Source organism: Clinocottus analis, unplaced genomic scaffold (genome assembly GCF_023055335.1).
Source record: "Clinocottus analis isolate CAN_PGR_092001 unplaced genomic scaffold, fCliAna1.0.p SCAF_19, whole genome shotgun sequence".
Taxonomy (NCBI): Eukaryota; Metazoa; Chordata; class Actinopteri; order Perciformes; family Cottidae; genus Clinocottus; species Clinocottus analis.
In genome coordinates, this window is record NW_027175920.1 from 3,051,814 (window position 1) to 3,072,902 (window position 21,089).

Sequence of the window (21,089 nt, forward strand, 5' to 3'; positions counted from 1 at the left end):
ACATCACATCACTCTTATGATTTAGTTGCAAAAACTTTATTGTCCTTCTGATGTTTTTCTTTGACACGTTCACCCATAGTTCTAGAAAAGTGGGGGTCTTGCAGATTTCAGGACCCGCTCCTTTGATATCATACTGAGACTGGTGCCAGAGAACGGCTTCATCTACACATTCGGACTGTGATCACATGACTGTTTGCAGCTTGGATATAGAAGTGCAGTCCTCTTGACCGTAACAGTTCAGGTCAAGGGAATAGGGAGCCAGATATATAACACTACAGATGGATATGGTCCGGCTTTGTGTGTATGCAATGATCCATCATCAAGTATTCTACAGAAGAGTGCAGGCTGACCTAGACTAACATGCTTACTCTACAATCGCCTCATGCACCGCAAAGTGTGTCGTCCGGCGGAAAACGGAAAATAGTGCATTAAATGTCGATATCGTCCCTTTTCAGTTTTTGTTATGCGTGTGTAAAACTTTTCATAATTTTCGTTCACATTCTAGTAAACAACACAGCGTTTTGCAACAAATGAAAACAACAGAGAACATCAACAACCGGTGAGATATACATTAAAGTTATACAAAACCAAAACAACTAAAAGCTTCACAAACGAGGAGAAAATGGGCTCGTCGAGGTGATATTAATACGAGGATGAGCAAAATGCCAGCTAACCACAGTGTGGCCTACAACTCTCACGTTCAGGGTTTCAAAGTATAAACATATATGTATGTTTTTCTCACAAAAGAAATGGCAAAATTGTAATAAAAAAACAAAAAACAAACACACAATGAAATGTCTGGATTTGAATGTGACAGGCGAGTGCAAACACGGTTTTTTGTGTGAACTGCATATGAGCCACCTCCTGCAGGAGACCCTGCTTCGGCATCTTTATTGCTTGGTTGTACTTGTTGGTTTCCAGTTGCAATACGCTAATACTGACATGCTAAGATGGAGCTGCAGAAGGAGACGATGGCGCGCGTGTGTGTGTGTGTGTGTGTGTGTTTGGAGAACCAGTTTAAGGTTCAAAGTTCATGTTTCATTCCAGTTCAGATGACGATTTGAATTGTCCCATATCGTTTCCCTTCTAAGAGATCCACGTCCATCGGCCTACATTCTGTGTAAAGAAGTATTTTTGTAGTCCGTTTTTGTTCATTGTCGGACGGTGTTTGTTCCAGTATCGTCCGCCGCCTTACAAGTTCGACCACTTCTGTGTTCACGTTCAGCAGATGTTGTTTGAAATGAGAGGAAAACATCAACAGAGGTCAAAAAGCTGCATGCGAAGTTGAGGAGGGGAGCTCCATTGATCCAAAGAGAGGAGTCAGCAGGTTTTAGTTCACTAAAGGTAAGGTAGTCCGGTGTAGCTGACTTTTAAATAGTGTACGAACACTCGTCGTTCAACATACAGGTTATAAGAGAAGAAGAAGAAGTACATTAGTAATAAATTAGATTGCCCATCACATTAGCCCCTGACTGTTTAACTGGTAATAGAGGAGAGGAGAGGAAAGGAGCAGCAGGTATTTCCGAGAGATAGTGTCACAATACACAGATCTCATTAGTTAGACCTACATGTAATAAATAATAACGTAACAGAAGGCTAATAAAGCCCACAACGAGTAAGGTCACAGACAAAACAAACAACTCCTGTGAGATAAAAGTGCACAGACGACAGACATGTGATTCCCCTCTGTTCCTCTTCCCTCCTCTTTCTACGGGTTTCAGCGACAGCATCGGCGACAGATGGACAAGAAGAAGAAGAAGAAGAAGAAGAGGAATAGAAGAAGAAGAATAGAAGAAGAAGAATAGAAGAAGAAGAAGAAGAAGAAGAAGAAGAAGAAGAAGAAGAAGAAGAAGAAGAAGAAGAAGAAGAAGAAGTAGTGACTCTGGACGGAGAAGTCTGTGTGATTTGGTGTGCGTTCGTTTCGAGTGTGTTACACAATGAGTGGTCCGCGGCGGGGATGTTTAGGACTCTGGCCGTCCCTGTTCTCAGGCCCCTGCTCCTCCAGGTTGATGTTACTGGTGGAGGTGTGGTGGGGCAGGGGCTCCAGAACAGGCCTGTAGCCCCCGAGGTACATCAGACCTGGAGGAGAGAAGAAGACAGAGAGAGAAAGAGAAGGATTACAGGGTTGTGTTGCGAAACTTCAAACCTCTCGAGGACACAGTTGAGTACCGACTCACTCTTTTTCCTAATTATTTCTCTACTCAAAGAGCAATTTGTAAAATATAAGAAAGATTAAAAAAGATCAATGTGGAGCGCTGAAGAGACCGACATTCCTCAAAAGAAGACATCAAACGAACATAAAAGCCATATTTACTTTACGTTTTCTAAGCCGTCTTCTTTTATGCATAAATTACAGCTAACTGGAGAATCGCCGGCACAAACTGTTTATGTGCCAAAGTCGTCTGTAAATATTTGCATGACATATATTTGGCGAGCCGGTCAAGTGGTGCTCTTAAAAGGACCATTAATAAATCAGTCCATTATTTATTTATTATTTCCACTCTCTGCATTAAGTGTTTAGCTATCTGTTGCAAAATGTCAAAATATGTGTCACAAAAAGGGATTTGGAGTATCCTGCTCTCTTCTCATCCTGTTAAAAAGACTCAAACATTTGATGACTCATCCTGCAGTCTGGTTTGGGACTAGAAAACCAGCAGCTTGGACACTCTTGACTTTGTTTCTTTGCAAAGGACATGAGACTCTTCCATAACCCTTTGCACACGTCCACACCGTGCATTGCACTCCATCCTCAGGGCCTGTGATACGGTGCACTACGAATCAATATCCACCAAGGGCTGAAATGAATTATTGATAGGTCCTCGACCACGGAGAATATGAGTATTAAGTGAGCAGCAATGAAAGCTACTTCATTCCAACTATGACTGTGCAAATTGAAAGTATGATCAAATACAATGCAAGTTAGATTCTGAGCTGCGATTGAGAAAAGATAAAAGCTGTACATAAAGAGCAAGGACAAAGCAAGCATCAGAGTTTTTAGATATTACTGTACTTACTGTATGTGTCTGGAAAAACAATCTCAAAACAAAAGGAATCATGATAAACAGATATGTTCATGCAAACTGCAATACACGGCCCTGATGTCTGATCTACCATCTAACCATCACGCCATACCTAGTCCTCAATGTGCACTGGGCACGACTCCTCATCTGTCCATCCGAAAGAAGTCGAGAGAAGGAAGAGAGGAGAAAGAAAGAGGAGAGGGGTGGGGAGGAAAATGTCCAGGAAGAGAGACAGTCGAAGATGCGCAGAATGACGAGGGCAAAAGGAGAGAAACAGAGAGATAACAGAACACTTTTACGACACGGAAAGAGAAAACATGTCACACCATCCACAATAAAAGACCAGAGAGGTGACGTTAGGTTCAAGGTGATGATGATAAATCAGGGTTTTAGTGGCTGAGAGCTACAAGAAGGATGCAGAGCTAAGCAAGCGAGTTCAAACCCAAAAATAAATGTTAATTAAACACGTAAGAAAATATAGAAAATCCGAAGCAAAAATGGACACCTTTAGCTCTCGTCACAGTAACCAGCTGAGTGTCACAAAGCAGGGAGGATGTTTAGGAAAGAAAGGGGGGTGGGGGAGAGATGGAAGGGTGTGAGGATGCAGATGTTTGGCGAAAGCGGCTCGGAGCTAGAAGATGAACTCCAAACTCCGGGGTGGACCAGACTCTTTTTCTCTCACACAAACAGAAAACACAGCATGCGGAAAGCGCTCGTTCAGACACACGGTAAGGTTGCACTCATCACACACACATACACTCACACACACACACACAGAAACACACACCAGGGCTTCAGCTAAAGAAGGGAAAGTGCAGAGCTAACCAGTACTGAAACAAAGCAATGAAGCACCAGAACAACACCAAAGTGTAGGGATGAAGAGAAGAAGGCTCCAGATCTTCATGCCGGGCATAGATGCTACAAAAACCTCCTCTCTGGTCCCAAACTCTGACTAAAACATCTTAGTCTTTCTTGTTTCTTACTGGCTTTAATGTGCATTAGCATGTTAGCATAGCAAGCACCCTTTCTGTCATCTTCCTCACATCTCCTCCCCTCCTGCATCTCTCTCCTCGCCCATCTTTACGCCCCCTCACTCTCACGCCCAGTCCTCCGCTCTCATCGGTCCATGTTCGAGAGGTTGCCACTCACCGGCGAATCGGCTGTCGGGAGCCTGCTCATTATCCAGCCCCAAAGAGGGCGTGTCACAGAGGGCGACGCCCTGATTGTTATTGGCCAACTCTGGACACCTGCTCCGCCCACCTGCAAGCGAGGGCAAAGGTCAAACAAGAGCAGCCAGGCACAGCAGGGGAGGGAGTGGGACAGGCAGGGTGAGGAAGGGAGGGAGAGGGGTGGGGAGGGGAGGGTGTCAGAGGTGGAGGGGTGAGGTTGGCCATGCTGGAACGGCATTTATAAAATAATGAATAATAAATGAGAGGATTTTTTTGAGCATTTTATCGCCATGAATCCGACTCAGATGTGAGACTTAAAAGGATGATGTTCGGTGTCTTTAGAAGACTTTCTGTAAAATGAAATGTGTGTGTGTGTGTGTGTGTGTCTGTGTTTGTGTGTGTGTGTGTCCACGTCTTTTGAGACAACAAGACATCTGTTTAGTCTGAAGCTTTATGAATTCTAACGGATAATATTCCATAATCGAGTTGAGGACGTGCAGACGTTTCCATTCAATCGGACTCATAATAATCATTCAACAATAAGCCAACAAGTGTGATCTGATTCTTGCAATGGCTCATGTTGCACAATTTAATTAGACAAGATGACAAAATGCTAATAGTGTTTACAGAGAAGAGAAGAAAAACAAGCAACGCTCATCTTACCTAGTTGACCATAAATATATCGGTTAATAAGTTGTTTTAATTAAAAAAGGTGGCATAGCATACTGATACCCTTCATTTATTATATATATTTAAAACTTATAAGATAGTATAACACAACACAATATCATATCATACATCATATCATCTCATATAGACATAGATCGTGATTGTGGTTTTTATATATGACTTACTGTTATTTTTTAAGATTTGATATGATCAGATTTACCACATTTTAAATGCCCAGCATGTCCACTTTCTCTGGAACTAAAGTAGTCACACTGTAAATGAAATAGTATACAAGACATAGAGATGTTGTGATACATTTTAGTTTTTTGTACATAAAATGATCTGCCGTGTTGTTTTAATGCCCCTCTGCGCTCATGTTTTCTCTTTCTTAGCTCTTCCCTAAACACTAGTGTTTGCGGATATAAAGCACGACGCACTGGAGCGAAAGATCTTCTGATTTTCTGTTCTATTTCCTCATTAATTAGGTAAGCCGACAAATGAGACAGAAATATGAACATTAACTGTCTGCATTAGCATTTTTCTGCCTTCTCCGGCATGCCCAGACAACATATGACATGTTTAATTAAATCCCTCATGCCTGCAGCAAGCCTGAGTGTGTGTGTGTGTGTGTGTGTGTGTGTGTGTGTGTGGTGTGTGTGTGTAGCATGTGTGTGTGTGTGCGTGCTAATGAGGAAGAGGATGACGGGATGATTGGCAGCTCAGCACAGAGACACAGACAGGGCACATACAGAAGCTGTCTGGCAGCGCTGGTGCAGATGCAAACATAACATCCTACAGCGCGTGTGCACATTCACAGTCTGTCAGGCAGCACAGGTCCGCTCGTCTCCTAAAGAACTGAAAAGGTCATTCGGTAACTCCGGTACACAGGTAGATTGTTTCAGTCTGGCCCCAGGTGTCACACACACACACACTCACTCACTCACTCACTCACACACACTCACACAATCCACAGAGAAACTAATGTACATATACACGTTTAAAACTGTTGGTTAATGACCTTGTTGTTTTTGGTTCAAGCCTCTGTGGTCATTGACTCACACACTCTGTACACCACAACATTTTCACTCTTTCTTTGTCACACACACACTTACACAAACACACAGACACACTTACAAACACACATACACACACATACATACACACACGCAGATGAAGCATGAGGAAACTTGGCCCTTTGTGATGCAGCAGCTAAAATAAATAAAAATGCTCAGCTTTTTAGAACAGAAACACGTACATGATATAACTCATACACATACGTTAAATCACACGCAAGCACACACACGTGTACACACAAATATTCATTTGGCAGTGCAAATCATGCATATGTCGCTTGGCGTGCAGCAGAACCTCATCTAAACGACACAGGATGCGCTCCAATCGATATGAATGTGTTGATATTTGTGGGTAATTGCGTGATCACCGGTAGTTAAATTCAGCGATAAAGAAACACTGATTGTAAAAACATGCAAAGAATATAAATAAAAGTCACTCAAATACTTTTCCACAAAGTTATTAAATCATCACTTGTAAGGTTGACATAAAGGACTTGTTTCTTATTTACACGTCCAGCAGGTACTAAGCAAGTAAGTCCAATATGAACTCTCTTTTAGATCTGTTGTTGGGCTCAACAGCTCCGGACTTTAGCCGTTAATGCTCCACTCTGTTCGCCCGCTGGTCTCGAACTGAGTCTGTCGGCTGTTTGGTACTAAGCAGGTATGGCGCTGTGTTTTTTTTTCACGGCTATTTCTCAGAAATACAGCAGTAGTTTGAGCCGTCCAGCTGAGCAATGAGCTGAAACTCGCTGTAAAGCAGAGAGAAGCTTCAGATTTTTTTTTTGCTGGCTTATGTGATGGATTTGAAGGAATTCTTGAAATGAAACAGGTCTCGTTGTTATGACATATTTAGTCTAGAAATACACATGTTGGAGGATCCAGACCCTGAATTGCGACACAGCCTGAGACAGTAAATATAATGTTTATCCTACAAAATTAAAGACAAGGACTGTTTTCTATGCTGGGACTTGCTCTGGCAGAATATTTGGGCTGCCTGTCTTAAATGAGCCTGTGAGGTAATAGAGGCAACGCAGAATTTGAAAGCTATTTTCTCAACTAAAGCAGGAGTATGTTGGGATGAAACGATGATCTTTGATTATTGATTTGATCACAGTGTTAGAATCTGATTCGAGGAGCCAGTACTGTCACCACAGAAGAGGACTACAGTGGGACAACCACTTGATTTTGTGAATAATTTAGTATTTTAATTAGGGTTTAGGGGAGCTCGGCCTTCACTGTGAAGTAGACTGAAGTTCTAGTGCACGCATACTGCACGGTAAGCCATTCACTCCAGTTCAGATAGTCCATGTTGCGATGGTTGCAGCATCACATCACATGCATTTTGACAGGGACTGCCCCCTCTAGAGGACAACAGCTGACAGGGAATCGCGTTACTTGCATGCTCAGCCATGATTCGAAAAAGTTTACAGACAGCAACAATATCGACCCCTCGGTCCATATTGTATAGTTTGTATGAAAAGGTGCATTTCTTTTTCACATGGCCTGAGAGCAACAAAATGCAAAAGGGGGTGTGGGGGGGAGAGGTCAGGGGTGAAAGGTGAGGGATGTTCACCATAGTTACCTTTCCCATTGGACGGGGAGGAGCAGTCCTCTTCCGTGACATCGTTTCCCTGGAGAAAACAGGAAAGAAGCTTTTGAAGACTTAAATAAAAGTTCAAGATAAATACATGAAATGAGTGTATTACTCACCTCTGAGTCCTGCTCCTCTACGGCCACCGAGTAGTTTTGTTCCTTTGGCTCCTGGGAAAACTCCTGAATGAGAGAAAAGATCCAAAAGGGAGACAGTCCAACGTGTTCATGAAACATTTCTGGATCTTACAGGCAAGTTTTCTCCTCCATCGCCCAGATTCCTCACCCCGTCCTGCTGCGACGGTCCTCGGCTCTCCATGGGGGCGTCCTGGTTCTCCTCGCCCTCAGCATCTCCCCCCTCGTCCCCCTCGGGCTCGCCTTCGGCCCCGGCCAGGTAGGACCCTGACATGGAGGACATGGTGTCAGTGCTGATGTGGGAGTGCTGCGAGTGGGACGAGGCCATGGACATCACTGACTGGACCAGGCTGCTGCTCACTGGGTCTGACGGACAGACGGAGACACACATCACGGTGGGGCTCCGGGTCGGAGGACTTTTGTTTTTTTTTATTTGCCTGGTTGCCGCGGATAAGATCTGCACCATTTGTGAAAAGAAAGTAGTCCCTGCTCTCACAGAATTACCGACAGCAGAACACGCATACAGCAGATGATCGGCCTTTCAGCGGTCATCTGCCCTTTTGGGGCGAAGAATAAAGGTTTTTTTTGTGTTGTTTTTCAATTGTCTCGTTGTCACATTACAGCAATAGTTCTACATTATGGGAAATATGCGTATTCACTATCTTTCAGGGAATTAGATGAAGAGATCGATAACACTGTCTGTGCAGTAAGTACGGCGCTGGAGCGGTTAGCGTCACTTAGCACGCATCTAACGTGACCTTTTCTAAAGTGTATGTCTACGAGCACTTCTAAAGCTTATTAACAAACATGTATTTGTTTAAAAAGTGGAAGATTTATCTCCGAGTATCCCATCTTCTTTTGATGAAATGTATTCCAGACCTTCCTCGGGAGCACGAGGAGCTTTGTAGAAGAGAATAAACATGTTTGAAGTGAACATTTCACAGAGTCTTTTCATTGCAGCTGGATCAACAGTCCTCTCTTCCGGTTTTGGGCAGAAAATCCATCCAGCAGAATCCGATGCAGTTGCACGAATGTAAAATGGTTTAAAGTTGAAAGTTTATGATTTATTTATGTTAAAATGCTCCATGCAGCAGAGGGAGTTTTTTTTAGCATCTCCCGGTCGCAGCATAAAAGCAAAAAATGTTTTAGAAACTTAAAATGTGCTTATTTATAGTTTTGAGTTGTTTATTAAACAATATTTTTTGTGTATGTATTCATTGTGCGTTAGAGATCTCTCTGTGTGCATGTTTCACCTCGTGCTGCTGCCTTTAATGTGATGTGATGTGAAGAAAAAACGATGAAAACACATTTTGTCTTTTGGAAATGAAAGTGATTTGAGTCAATGCAATTTTCACTGCTACTTAGAATTGCATTGCTGTCTTTGTGAGGACGAATGTCCGATTCAAACCATTTTAGTGAGGACATTTTGGCCGGCTCCCACTACTTCAAAGGGCGGTTTAAAGGTTATGACTTGGTTGGCATCAGGCTTTGGGTAAGTAGAGAAAGACAAACGTGTGTGTACCTTCAGGGGAGGTGATGGTGGAGGAGAGCGGGGTTCCCGTGCAGGACGACTGGTCGATTGCTCCAGAAGAGGAAAGAGTCAGGTTCTCGCTGTCTGGAGTCACTCCATTCTGTGAAACAACGCAGAGTTAAGAGAAGAGCTCACAACACCACATTTACCCCCAAACATCCACAACCGTTAGAAGTTTGAATGTATCCCACACTGAAATGTAATTTTCTCTTGTTTAACACACACACACACACACACACCTCCTGCTGGTCCACGGCGAGTTTGTGGCGGCAGGCCTCAGATTCACTGCAAGACTTCTCGTCCTCCTCCTCAGGAAGCACAGAGGAGTTCTGGGAGAGTGACCTAAGATAAACAACACGGTGGATAAAAATAACCGTGAGTGGGTTTTGATGTAAAAAAAACACACAGAGAAGAACAATTAAAAAACAAACAAACGATTCTCGTAGGATGTGGACATGATCCAAAAAAACTAAACGAAAATCCGCTAACAAAAATATTAATTTCAAGGCAAACAGGCGTAGATTTGTGTCTGCCGGGAACAAAGCTGTCTATATGTTAACGACAAGTTATGTTCTTTATCATAGTGAGGAACTATAGCGTATAATAAGTAGCTGTTTTACATTTTCTCCCCATTTACTTTTTGCTAAAAACAAATAAACACAAAAGTAGCACTAAATATATTTTCATCGACACAAGTGACTCCAGATGTCGGAGACAGATCTTTTTTTGAATTTCCTATGATTTCATAATATTCTCCCAAAGACATGGGCTATCCCAGTCAACGTTAACTGTCTCGAACACTCACTTCGAACCACTCTTCTTGAGTTTGAGTCCCTGGCTGGAGTTGGAGTGGTCGAGAGGGGAGAGGGAGCGGGCCGGCGCCGGGTGAGGCTCACTGCTGTACGGGGGCAGCACGCCGGAGACGTGGCCGGGGCCGGAGTTGAGAGGAGGATTCATAGAGGAGGTGTTGAGAGGGCCGTTCAGGGCCTCCAGGAGAGACACCACCTCGTACCCTGGAGGGATGTGCTCCGACGCCTGCAAACGAGGGGATAAAACCCCGGTGAGTGCACTGGGAATGATCATTAGCTCATATTTAATGGGGGTTTTCTGGGTCCGCTCTCGCTCACCGAGTGTTCCTCCGAGTCAGAGGTCTGTGAAGTGATGACGGGGTTAAAGCTGGTAGGTGACAGAGGACTTAGCTTCTTCCTCATGGCTCGGATCTGCAGCAGAGCTCTAAACGCTAATAGAAAAAACAACAAGATGACAATTAATATAAAACAGGCCAATGAGCCGAAAGTGTTGTAAAATAAGAGGGAAAAAAAAGTGTTTCCTGCTGCTTGATGTTTCTGCTGAACATTGGCCGAGAGAGCCTTTGGAAATACGAGCATGTATTCATCCAGGAAGACCATTTGTGAGAAAATATTATAAAAGCCTGATCTTATCAGCGCAACATCAACAAAAATGAAATGAGTCATGAACTACAGCAGCTGCTACTAGCCACAAAAAGTAAAGAACAATAAGCAGGAGCCGACTGCAGGACACAGAACGGGGAAATATTCTTGTTTTCTTGGCTGTGTCGTGGTGCTGAAGGTAACTTTGTAATGCGTCTTTAAATTTGCGTCTGCTGAAACAACCTGCTTTTCCCAGATGTTTTAGTTCAGTGGATTTTCTCAGCTGCGGTGGTCATTCAGCGGTAAAGAATCAGCTGCAGTGGCTATTGTTTCAATGTCCTTTTTTTTTTTGCTTCTGTACAGGAATGGCTACGAATCGATTTTGCATGAAACCAAAGCAAACATCCATTTTCCCCTTAAATAAAGAAAAACAAAAACGCAATTTATTGCGTCTAAAAATGGTCCTGTGGCTATAAAACACATCTCTCTTCATGGCGGGAGGGAACTCACGCAGTCTGCAGATGGGGCAGCAGTTGGCCTGGTAGCGCAGCGTGTCTGCGCAGGCGTTGCAGAGACACAGGTGTCGGCACGGCAGGATGAGTGTGTCTCGCACATCTGACAAACACACTACACACTCAGCACTGTTGTCACTGATCTCATCATCAGCAACCTGGAGATGAAAAAAAGGTGTCGGGAGGGATCATTTTTTAATTTCATCCAGTCAAGCCACAGGCAGACAGTTACACTGATGTATTTTTACTACTCTGTCACGACACTTCTGATTCGCTCAAAGAGGATCAGACAGAAAGAAAAGAAAAGCTCTCTCGCCGTCTGATGTCTACCTTTGATTCTTGGCTGTTGTATTTGTTCTCTATCCCGTAGATCTCCTGCAGTAGATAACTCACTCCATCCACCTGGGGAGGGGAACATAGTACAGAATGACTTGTGGGTTCAGGGGTAATGAGAGTTGTGTATCTTTGGCTTTCAAAAACATTAAAGATAATGTTTTAGTAAAGGAGAAAGAAAAACTGGTGTATTCACCACTTGTTTCTGCTTCAGAGGCTTCACACAGTAGCTCCCGTCCATGTGCTGCAGAAGAGAAAAACAGCTGTGTTTGTATTCGACTGATACTTGACTATAATGATGTGTAGAGGACTTCTGATGTAATTACGTATTCATATTTGAGGTCAGAGATCAGTTTTAACTTTGCGATAACATGACATGTAACGTCATATTTTTATTTGAGATGAGATATTCTCTGCTTCTGGTTATCTATAAACTACATTTTTTAGAGGTATTTCAAATTAATGTTTAATGTTTCTGCCTGTCTTGCTGTCATAGTCCCAATGATAATCGCTTGCTCGTGTTTTTTCTTAAATAAATGTCTTCCATCATTGTTTTGATGACAAAATACACAATATGTAAGGTTTCAAACTCAAGAAAGCATTTAGTAATCAAGGCTCTTATAATGATTTATTTCATCACCACACTCAGCTGTATTAGTCTTTACACTACTATTAATTATATAAAACCCAAATACATTACATTTACAATTATAAAAACACAAGTAAAAAGAGCTCGGTGAGTCGATTAAGTCACTTTTCTTGCTGAAATACCAATTATCAAAATAGCTACTGAAGATCTCCTGTTGATAAATTGATTTGGCGATGTCTGTACAACAAATTTCTGCCCTAAAGAGAGACTTTCTTACCTTTTCAAACGTAGCCAGCAATATGTGAGAGTGGCCCAAATGTTCTGTAAAGATAAAACACGGCGTTGCTTAAATATTCTGCAGCTCTCCGTTCACGTCGGTGTGATAAACACAGTAACTCACCTTCCCCCTCGTCTACAACAGCCTGCACCACCATCGGGAAAACCTCTTTGTCCATGTCGAACAGCAGCTGCGGAGAGTAAGCACATTTCTATCTGCAGTTATGTGTAAAAAAGAAACTGGTTCCCCAGCGCCGCTCGGCCTCGGGCATGTGTTTCAGTATCCGGCCGACCGGCACAAGCTGCTCACCTCCTCGTCGGCCCACTCGCTCAGGTTGACGGTGTGTGAAGGCAGACAGAACTGCTGGCCCACTCCCCTCTTGAAGTGCACCGTCTCCGACTGCAGGGAGCCGTCCTGGGGCAGGTAACTGCAGGAAAAACGCACAGATACTGTCAATCAATGCACAAAATACACAATGACGGAGCAGTCATCTTATCTGTATCAGGAGGTCGCTGCTCCAGTTTGTGGGTGATTCATGTGTTGATTACAAATGCAACACATACAAGGCTGTCATTTCTGTTTGAATGGGATAGTTACAAGTGTTGAATACATTTGCTTTACGTATTTAAAGATGTTATGTGAAGCGCAGGATTGTCATCGTCCGCTTGCATGTCTGAACAGAAATAGAGTCACAGACAGAGCTTTATGCATCAGATGCTGATGTATAAAGTAAGATGTGCACAAGATATGCAAGACCATGGTGGCATAACTTATGAGCGTCTCCATTAATAATTAAAACAATTTGTTCTCTTCTATGCTAGCTTGTATTTCCGTTTTAAACGATGACTAAAGGGAGCAGATGTCCCTCTTTTGATGTTTACTATCAATGCAATGATTTAATACGATACCGATAGCTCAATTTTTTCTATCTGCTGATACCGATTCGGACTACAAAGATCAGGAAAGATCAACTCCACATTATTTCTCTTATTACACTTGTCGAAGTAAAGTAACTTACAACGGAAGCGCTTAAGGATGCACCTGCTGTCGACAAACTGTGCAAAAACATTTGAAGATATTACGCCAAAATAAATGACACATTTTCAACATTCGAGTGGAAGTATTTTGTGCTTTTCTAGAGTGATTTCAGACTCTTGATTGCAGACAGTTTAATGTTTAGCAAAACAGCTGCAAACTGAAGACAACCGACTCAACGCAAACACAGAGAAACAGGCAAATTCTTGTGATTGAAACTAGATGGATCAGCAAAATGAAAAATATAGACGTCGACCAAAAAGATTGGATTTTGTCAAAAATATTTTGACATCTGTTCACCGTGTTTCCACTTACACTGGCACTCCGTTGTGAAACTCCTCTATGGCCTGGTAGTAGATGGTTATGGCCACCTGCGTGTCGGCATCGAAGGTGAACTCTACGTTGTAGCAGGCTCTGTTCTTCCCCGCCTCCTCGTCACCCGGCAGCTTCAGGTCCTCGCTGCACCTTCGAGTACAGGACAGAAATTGAAGCAGGATCAAAATCTATTTCCTTTTGAGGAAAGGGGTTTTTGAGTCATTGGGAGTGTGCGTTTAAAAAAACAGGGATGAAATCCAATTATAGGGTGTTTTAAGTCTAAATAATTATAAAGAAATGATCGGCACGAGGTGGATTTATTTATTGTTCAGCGTCTTCATGTAAAATCAATAACTAACATGCATTTGTTTTAATCACTTTTCATACTTGTATCGTTTGTTACAGCATTATTTTTATGTATGTGTGTGTGTTTGTGCTGTTTTTATGGATAAGGGACATTTTGTGCTTTCATTTTTCCTTGAATTTTGTAATTGGATTTGGATGTTGTCGTGCCTTATTGTGTTGTTTTTTTTTATTAGTTGGCCTAAACAAGTAGTAGTAGGAGTAAATATAAATTACAAGCAAACACATGAATGGCATGACACTATCCCTTAAGTTAGCTGTTGAGGCTTGTTGTCTTTAAATAGCTCAGTGCACATGAAGTGCGACAGTGGTGTGTCGAGGGCTTACGTGTGTGTTTCGGTGGATCGAGGTGCGTACCGTACGAGCCGCAGCGTGTCCTTACGGATGTTTATAAGGCTTCGTAACGTCTTAACTGGTTCCTGAGGTGGAGGGGCTGCGTACGGGAACTGAAAACAAAAAAGGAAAATATATTACAGATGTAAAACACATGTTATGAGACTGGAGCGTAGTGGCATTCATCTTCCCTGAAACCGCCCCGACATTCTTCCCTTAACCACAGGGAATTTAGGGTTACACAATGACCACGGCTGCTCCCGGTTTAACCTTAACGCAAGTGTTTCGGTTAGTCAGCACCAGTGAGATCCGTGCTGACAAGTGCTGAGCCAGAGCAAAAAAAAAATCTGCCCAGATTGTATCTTTCCGGAGACGGGGCCGACACCTCAGACGGCGTTTAGGCACATTTCTGCACACGCAGGCACCACAGGAGGGTAAAACAGTTCAGGGTCAAGCAGTCTTTATTTTAAGGACCAGATGAAGTGACGATTAGGAAGTGAAAATGACCTCTTTCCACTGTTTTCTCTTCTAATTTTTCCTTCTAAACTTTAGCGATTAAAAATAACAATAATAAAAACCCTGGTGCTACATCTCCATCTCCACATAACCTTCAAGTTTGACCCAATATGTGTTTCACAGCGTTTGAAGCTGGAAGTTGCTGACTGAGCGTAAGAGGAGAGGTGGTTTGAGGATCACTGGGGGGGAGAAGCATGCAGGATGTGGTGAGATACCTCCCCAGTACAAGCCCTCATCTGTCCATGTGTTTGTGTGAATGTAAGTGTGCTTGCGTGGCTGTGAATGGCACCATATTCAGTACGATTACACATCTGGGCTCAGCGGGAGTCACGCCTGTAAACTACACAAACAAACACACACACACACGATGCTGAAAAGGACCATTCATTAGGGAACTCACAGGAAACTCTGCGAGTCCTCATAATGTATAAAGAATCGTGAGAGCAACGGTTCCACACACATGCTCAGACTTTAAAAAAGCTTTTCAAATCCAGGTGAGTAGTTTTTTTTCAGGAACATGTATATTTAAAAAACATTAAAAAAACAACCTTCCCAGTACATTCACCGAACTGACAAACACAAGATCAACATATACTGTACAACAAGCTAATCTGAAACAGCACAAATTCACTTTGATACTGCCATTAATTGGATCCATCCTACTTTTTCCCCACGATGTTAACGTTGGATACAAACATTGTTATAAAAGAGTGACGGTTAAGTTATATTTGCCCAGTAATACGTAAACATTTCACTCCTTGTGTGGCTTACTTGGAGTTAAATTCATTGTAAAAGTAGAAGCCTTTTTTGGCGGTAAAGGACGTGATCGTGCGTCTCATGCCCGGGGATATTTCTGTCTTCCCATTGGCTCACACACCTAGAGTCTCCAGGTGTGAAGTGGTTATTGCAATTCATCCTGAGAGGAAGAAGAATTACTTGATAATCTATCCATTCCACTAAAACCCCAAAACATCAACCTCATCATGCTGCTGTATGCAAAGTCAACAGGTTTCGTCCTCTGGCGACCATGAATGTATGCGAAAAAAATTCCAGAGCAATCCAACCAGTAGCTGTTTTGGGTATTTCAGTCCGGACCAAAGTGGTGGACGACCGACCGACCGACTGACCGCCATCGCCGCTTGCATGGCAAAAAAATAAAAAAATCTATTTTGTAAATCTATGTGCTTGATGCAAGAGCTTCTGAAAACACCTAAATATAGCCCCGGCCATTATCATATTTGTAGAGCGGTGCAGGAGACCGAGAACACAACAACTGCGGCCGGTTTTTATGATTCCATGGCACCATCTGCTTGAAAACCACCAAACATTATATAACGCTGGTAGAGCTCCAGACACACACACACACACACACACACACACACACACACACACACACACACGCACACACAAATCACCAGCTGCATCCTGTGCCCATAGGAGGATTATAAACACCCACATAATCGGAAGAAAAACTGCACTCCTAATTTTAGCCCCGGTCTAGACTGAAACAGCAGCGCGACTGAGATTAGCACACAGAGTCCGTTCATATCAGATTCCCTCCGTCAAAAACTTTAACTCCCTCCAAGCCTTTCCGTCTGCGACAAATCATCTCTTTCCTCTCCTGACTTGAGCTTCTTTTTTTTTTTTGATCCACGGCTTTCATTAGTGACCTCCGGGTTCACGATTAGGTTGAACCCTCCGGAGGAAACGCCGCTTATCCGCCTCTCTGAACGAGGGAGCGAGCAGAATCTCATTCCGATTTTTAATTAGTTTGACAGGATGAGACGCTGAAATGAATGTCAATCAGTGACAGTCTGAAAGCCTGTTAAATTCCACCGCGGGAGTCACAGCTGCTGCAATGCATCAATTCTTGGTAGGTGATGAAGAGACAGCTTCAGCTTTTGGTCGATTAACCAGTGACTCAATTGAGGCGAAAACATTTTTTGAATTAATGTTATCCGTCAAGCCAAATTGCCAAAAAAAAGAAGTGCCATTTTGTTCTTCTCAAATGTGAGAATTTGCAGTTTTCCCTTCAGATTTCTCTCCAAATATCTTTTTTTTTGGACTGCTGGTCGAATAAAAAACAACAATTCTGAGACAATCACCCTGCCCTCTATGATTTTTCACTGTTTTCTGACACAATTTATCCATAAAAATGGTTATAATCGCTATAAAAAAACATTGTGTTCTTAATCTTGGAAAAAAATACTTTTAGGCAGACAAGTGCGTGAAATCTTCTTTAAAATGCTCATATGGCTCCAGAGCAGCGCCGGGTCAAACTTGAGCTGAAAATGTGGATTTCTTAACCTTTGACCCCGCTCTTTGTGAGTGAGAACACCTACCGCCACAGGTCTGGTCCCCAGGAAGTTAAGGTCTGTGTTTTCCCCAAACAGGTAACCCTCCGGGTGGGTGGAGTCAAACTTCTCTCCTCCCATGATGAAATGGCTGGCGAAGTAACTGCCTGCACAGAGAGAAAAAGAGACTCACTTTTAAACACACGTAAAACAAAAAAAACACCACATCCTCCTGAAAAACATATTAATGATAGTCAATCATACCTGTGCTAGTTCATGATCTGTGTCTTGAAAATTCTTTGCAAGAAGCATTGTAGTTAATATTATAAGCCATGAAGGATGTATTTTCATCCTTGAACAAATCATATTTCTGCCTCAATGAATTAAAAAATAAAGCAGATCTCTGCACTAACAATTGCATCAAGCAAATGTACAGATTACAAACAAATTGTTTGTTTTTTTTTCTATTCAAATAGTGAAGCATAAAGGGAATGTCACAGTCTAATTATCAGGCTCGGGTTTCATGGACAAGTTGAATAAATAGATGTTGTTAGAAGAAAATTCAATTTTAGGGTCCAACTACTGACTGACAATTGGCTGGCGGCGTTATCCACAAATACTCTAGTGCAAGTGGCAGGTAAAACTACAAATTACTTCTGTAATTTGAAGACGACCAAAGCTCTGAAAAAGGTTTCTGTGGGGGCATTCTGACTGACGTTAGCTTGTTATTAGGTGTTTAGCAGCTTGTCCACCTGTTTACCAAGACTGTTGGTCAGCGACCACAACACTAAATAGACGTTCTGCCGTCTAATCACATGGTGAGCTCATATTATAAGACTGTAATGGTGGTTTGGAGGCTTTAAATACATGCTGGACAGGTTGTGTGTCTGCTGGAAGGACATCTAGTCTGGCATCAGGAGGAAAGGTTCTGATGCTGTGAAATTAAAGCCATTCACACTAGAGAAAAATAGATCACGGGCTAAAAAAAGCCCCGATGATGACGCTCTCTGTCCCTCTCGCTCTCTGTTCATCACCTTATTATTATTTACAGCAGGTGAGGCTGAGGCCTTGTCACCAGATCCCAGAAACAGGAACTGGGGCTGACAGATCGGTTTCCCCAGCAGCCATCGCCACCTCCATTCTTCCCTTCCCACCACCACCATGACCCGTTATGTCACAGATTCACACAGCCTGTGTCACAAATTCAGCTAAATTATGTTCAGAGGGGCGGTATTAGAAGCCACAACTCAACCGCTTTTCTTCCCCTCCATCCTTTCTCCATCGCCATCGAGCTAAGATATTACCACGGTATCAGAAAATAGCCTAATAAAACTCGACTTCGGTTCCAGGCCTCATTTTGTGAGAGATTTTCATTTACTTCCAATCTTTACTTACGATAGAAATGAAAAGCAATTGCGTTATTTTTTTCACAATACAATTTTGTGATGGCAATATTGGATTACAAAGCCTGGTGGGGGAGCTAAACACGGTGATGCAATCAGAAAACGTCACACAGGGGAAATATTACAAGAACTCAGCGTGGAGGTCCAGTAGACAGGTCAGCTGGGTTTCAGAGCGTGAGCTTCGGTTGATTTATGAGCCAATAACTGAAGTTTAGTATCAACAAGAACCTTTCAAGCATCTCTAAAAAATATGCATCAGTGTTTGAGTTATTTAAGTAAACAGTGGTACACTAATAATATAGTGTAAACTTCTGATTATAAAATCCCTGACTAAATTATCAGTAAACATTGATTAACAGGTTCTTGATGGGTTTTGATCAGCTGAAACAAATGAGTTAATCAACAGAAAATTTAGTTATTTTAATGCAAAAACACCAAAAGGTTTCTACTTTGTTGGTTCACTGTTTTTTTTAGTCTTCTATGAGTATGAACTGAATTTCTTTCCGTCTTGGACTGTTGTTGGGACAAAACCAACAATTTGGTGAAGTCACACTGTGTTCTGGGACGTTATGGTGGACAGTTTTAAATATGTACCGAATTGGCTGCCACGTATATATTAATTAAATCAGAGAATCTTTGAATTAAATTAATTTACAAAGCACTAATGACAAATATTCTCAAATTATTTATTTTAAAATGTGAAGATTTTCTGCTTTTCTCTGTTCATTATCATAATAAAGTCAACATTTTGGGCTATAGGTCTCAACTACAGCTCTTTGAAGACATCAATATCAGCTCTGGGACATTCTCAGACATTTTCCACTAATCTGACATTTTGTATTATAAATAAATCTACAAACTAAAAGGGAAATTAACCACAAAAAAAAACATTGGTTCCAGCTCTATTTCCACAACAACCAAATATATATATATTTTACACTGAACACACTGTACATTTTTCCACTGCTAATGATTATGTTGTTGTATTTTTTCATTTTCATCCCCTTAGGCTCCATCATTACTTATTTATTTCACAGACAGACTGAGGCAGCAGAGATGCCATCAACACAAGCTCCCTGTGAGATGCTCACAGATGCAACACGATGAGAGCCGATCCCAGTTATATATCATTATGTATCTGACACTCTGCAAATAGATAAAAATGAAAAACTGTCTGTAAAAGGGGTATTCACATCAATAAATGCATTCGTATATGTCCCTGTGTGGTTGTCAAGTTCTCTCCATGGACAATTCAACAATGCTGCAGTGCCAGAAGTTTAGAATACATGATCCAATGTAATTCATAGAGATGAAGTGAAAGGCCATGTACAATTTAAAGCTGTTAGGATGGGAGGAAAGGCAACACATAAGAAATCAGGCACTGTGCTCTCCACAGGTAGCTCCTCCAGGTTAGAGGCTCTAACGCCCGAAGGCCTGCAGATACAAGGTAAAGGAGGTGATGATGGTTTTCATGGCGATGTCTACTTCTCACATGCATTTAAAAGCACAGGATAAATCATCCGCATTGGAGGGTTAAAAGCATTTCCCAGTCAGCCTGACCTTACCAGATTTCGGTGGATAACGGTACACCGAGCTGGACGGAATGTCCACTTCTTCCACGCCTATGTTTTGTCTGCTTGTTAAAGCTCCCATTTCCAGTCACATATAAAGTCCCCGCGGATTAACGGGCATAACACGTCAGGGTCGCTTTTTTCCCGGTGAACCTTTAGTGTCTTTTATTCCCTCGCATTTAATCCAGTTCCCGTTGCCCTGTCCATTTTCTGTCGGGTCCAAGCCCCGCCGTGAATGTGACCGTCCTGGCTGGATTAGTGGTTGTTCTCCGGGCTGCTTATCCAACCTCCACCCTCCCTCCACCCCCACCACACACACACACACACACACACGCACGCACACACACACACACACTCACACTCACACACACACACACACAACTGGTCAACGACTCGTTTGTGAGGCAGAAAAAATCTGCCGTTGTAGTCCCTTTAACAGAGGAGAAGGCGCTCGCATGGCGGGCGGTAGTCGCACAATCTGAGCGAGGGAGAAAAAAAAAAATAAAAAAATCTCCAGAGTGTGTGTGTGTGACTCAAAACGGCCGTGTACCCATCGACATCGCCCGGCCCGCTGGATGTCGATCACACATCCCCGGCGCTGTTCTGGTTGTTGGAGCCTGTCAAAGAGGTCTGAGGCTCCCCATGACGTCACAAATCCGGACCTTTTTTTGCGCAGTCCTCTCTCTCTCTCTCTCTCTCTCTCTCTCTCTCTCTCTCTCTCTCTCTCTTTCTCTCTCTCTCTCTCTCTCTCTCTCTCTCTCTCTCTCTCTCTCTCTCTCTCTCTCTCTCTCTCTCTCTCTCTCCCTCCCTCTCTCTCTCCTTCTCTCTCTCTCCCTCTCTCTCTCTCCTTCTCTCTCTCTCCTTCTCTCTCCCCCTCTCCCTCTCCCTCTCTCTCTCTTTCCCCAGCAGCAGTTAGTGCCGGCCCGCTTTGGAACGTGACCTTCCTACGTCGAACGTGCGAGTGGCGCTG

General features: G+C 42.8%; 1 protein-coding gene across 11 annotated transcripts; it reads right to left on the bottom strand.

The window, feature by feature from the left end:
- Window positions 1-20: 20 nt before the first annotated feature.
- On the bottom strand, window positions 21-20,939 carry rnf157 (ring finger protein 157). 11 transcript variants are annotated; one of them, XM_068583359.1, is made up of 20 exons: window positions 20,114-20,939; window positions 17,194-17,312; window positions 14,330-14,448; window positions 13,640-13,789; window positions 12,599-12,716; window positions 12,413-12,479; window positions 12,290-12,333; window positions 11,620-11,667; window positions 11,421-11,492; window positions 11,089-11,248; window positions 10,315-10,427; window positions 9,993-10,222; window positions 9,427-9,529; window positions 9,179-9,287; window positions 7,808-8,022; window positions 7,642-7,704; window positions 7,514-7,583; window positions 4,170-4,280; window positions 3,133-3,167; window positions 1,991-2,079 (listed from the first exon to the last, which is right to left on the bottom strand). In XM_068583359.1, exons 1-19 carry the CDS (start codon window positions 20,199-20,201, stop codon window positions 3,133-3,135), a joined length of 2,034 nt encoding a protein of 677 aa, XP_068439460.1. In that variant the 5' UTR covers window positions 20,202-20,939; the 3' UTR covers window positions 1,991-2,079. The 11 variants fall into 11 exon arrangements, with proteins under 11 accessions (XP_068439457.1, XP_068439458.1, XP_068439454.1 ...); XM_068583356.1 differs by lacking the exon at window positions 3,133-3,167 and having other exon boundaries at window positions 21-2,079; window positions 20,670-20,938; XM_068583357.1 differs by lacking the exon at window positions 3,133-3,167 and having other exon boundaries at window positions 21-2,079; window positions 7,808-7,923; window positions 20,114-20,851.
- Between the last annotated feature and the right edge of the window lie 150 nt (window positions 20,940-21,089).

Coding starts and splice junctions, on each gene's coding strand:
- rnf157 (XM_068583352.1), bottom strand. CDS start 20,201: ATGGGAGCTTTAACAAGCAGACAAAACATAGGCGTGGAAGAAGTGGAC. Junction 12,480..12,598: donor GCGAGTGGGCCGACGAGGAG/GTGAGCAGCTTG, acceptor TACTCTCCGCAG/CTGCTGTTCGACATGGACAA. Junction 11,493..11,619: donor CTCTGAAGCAGAAACAAGTG/GTGAATACACCA, acceptor TCCCCTCCCCAG/GTGGATGGAGTGAGTTATCT.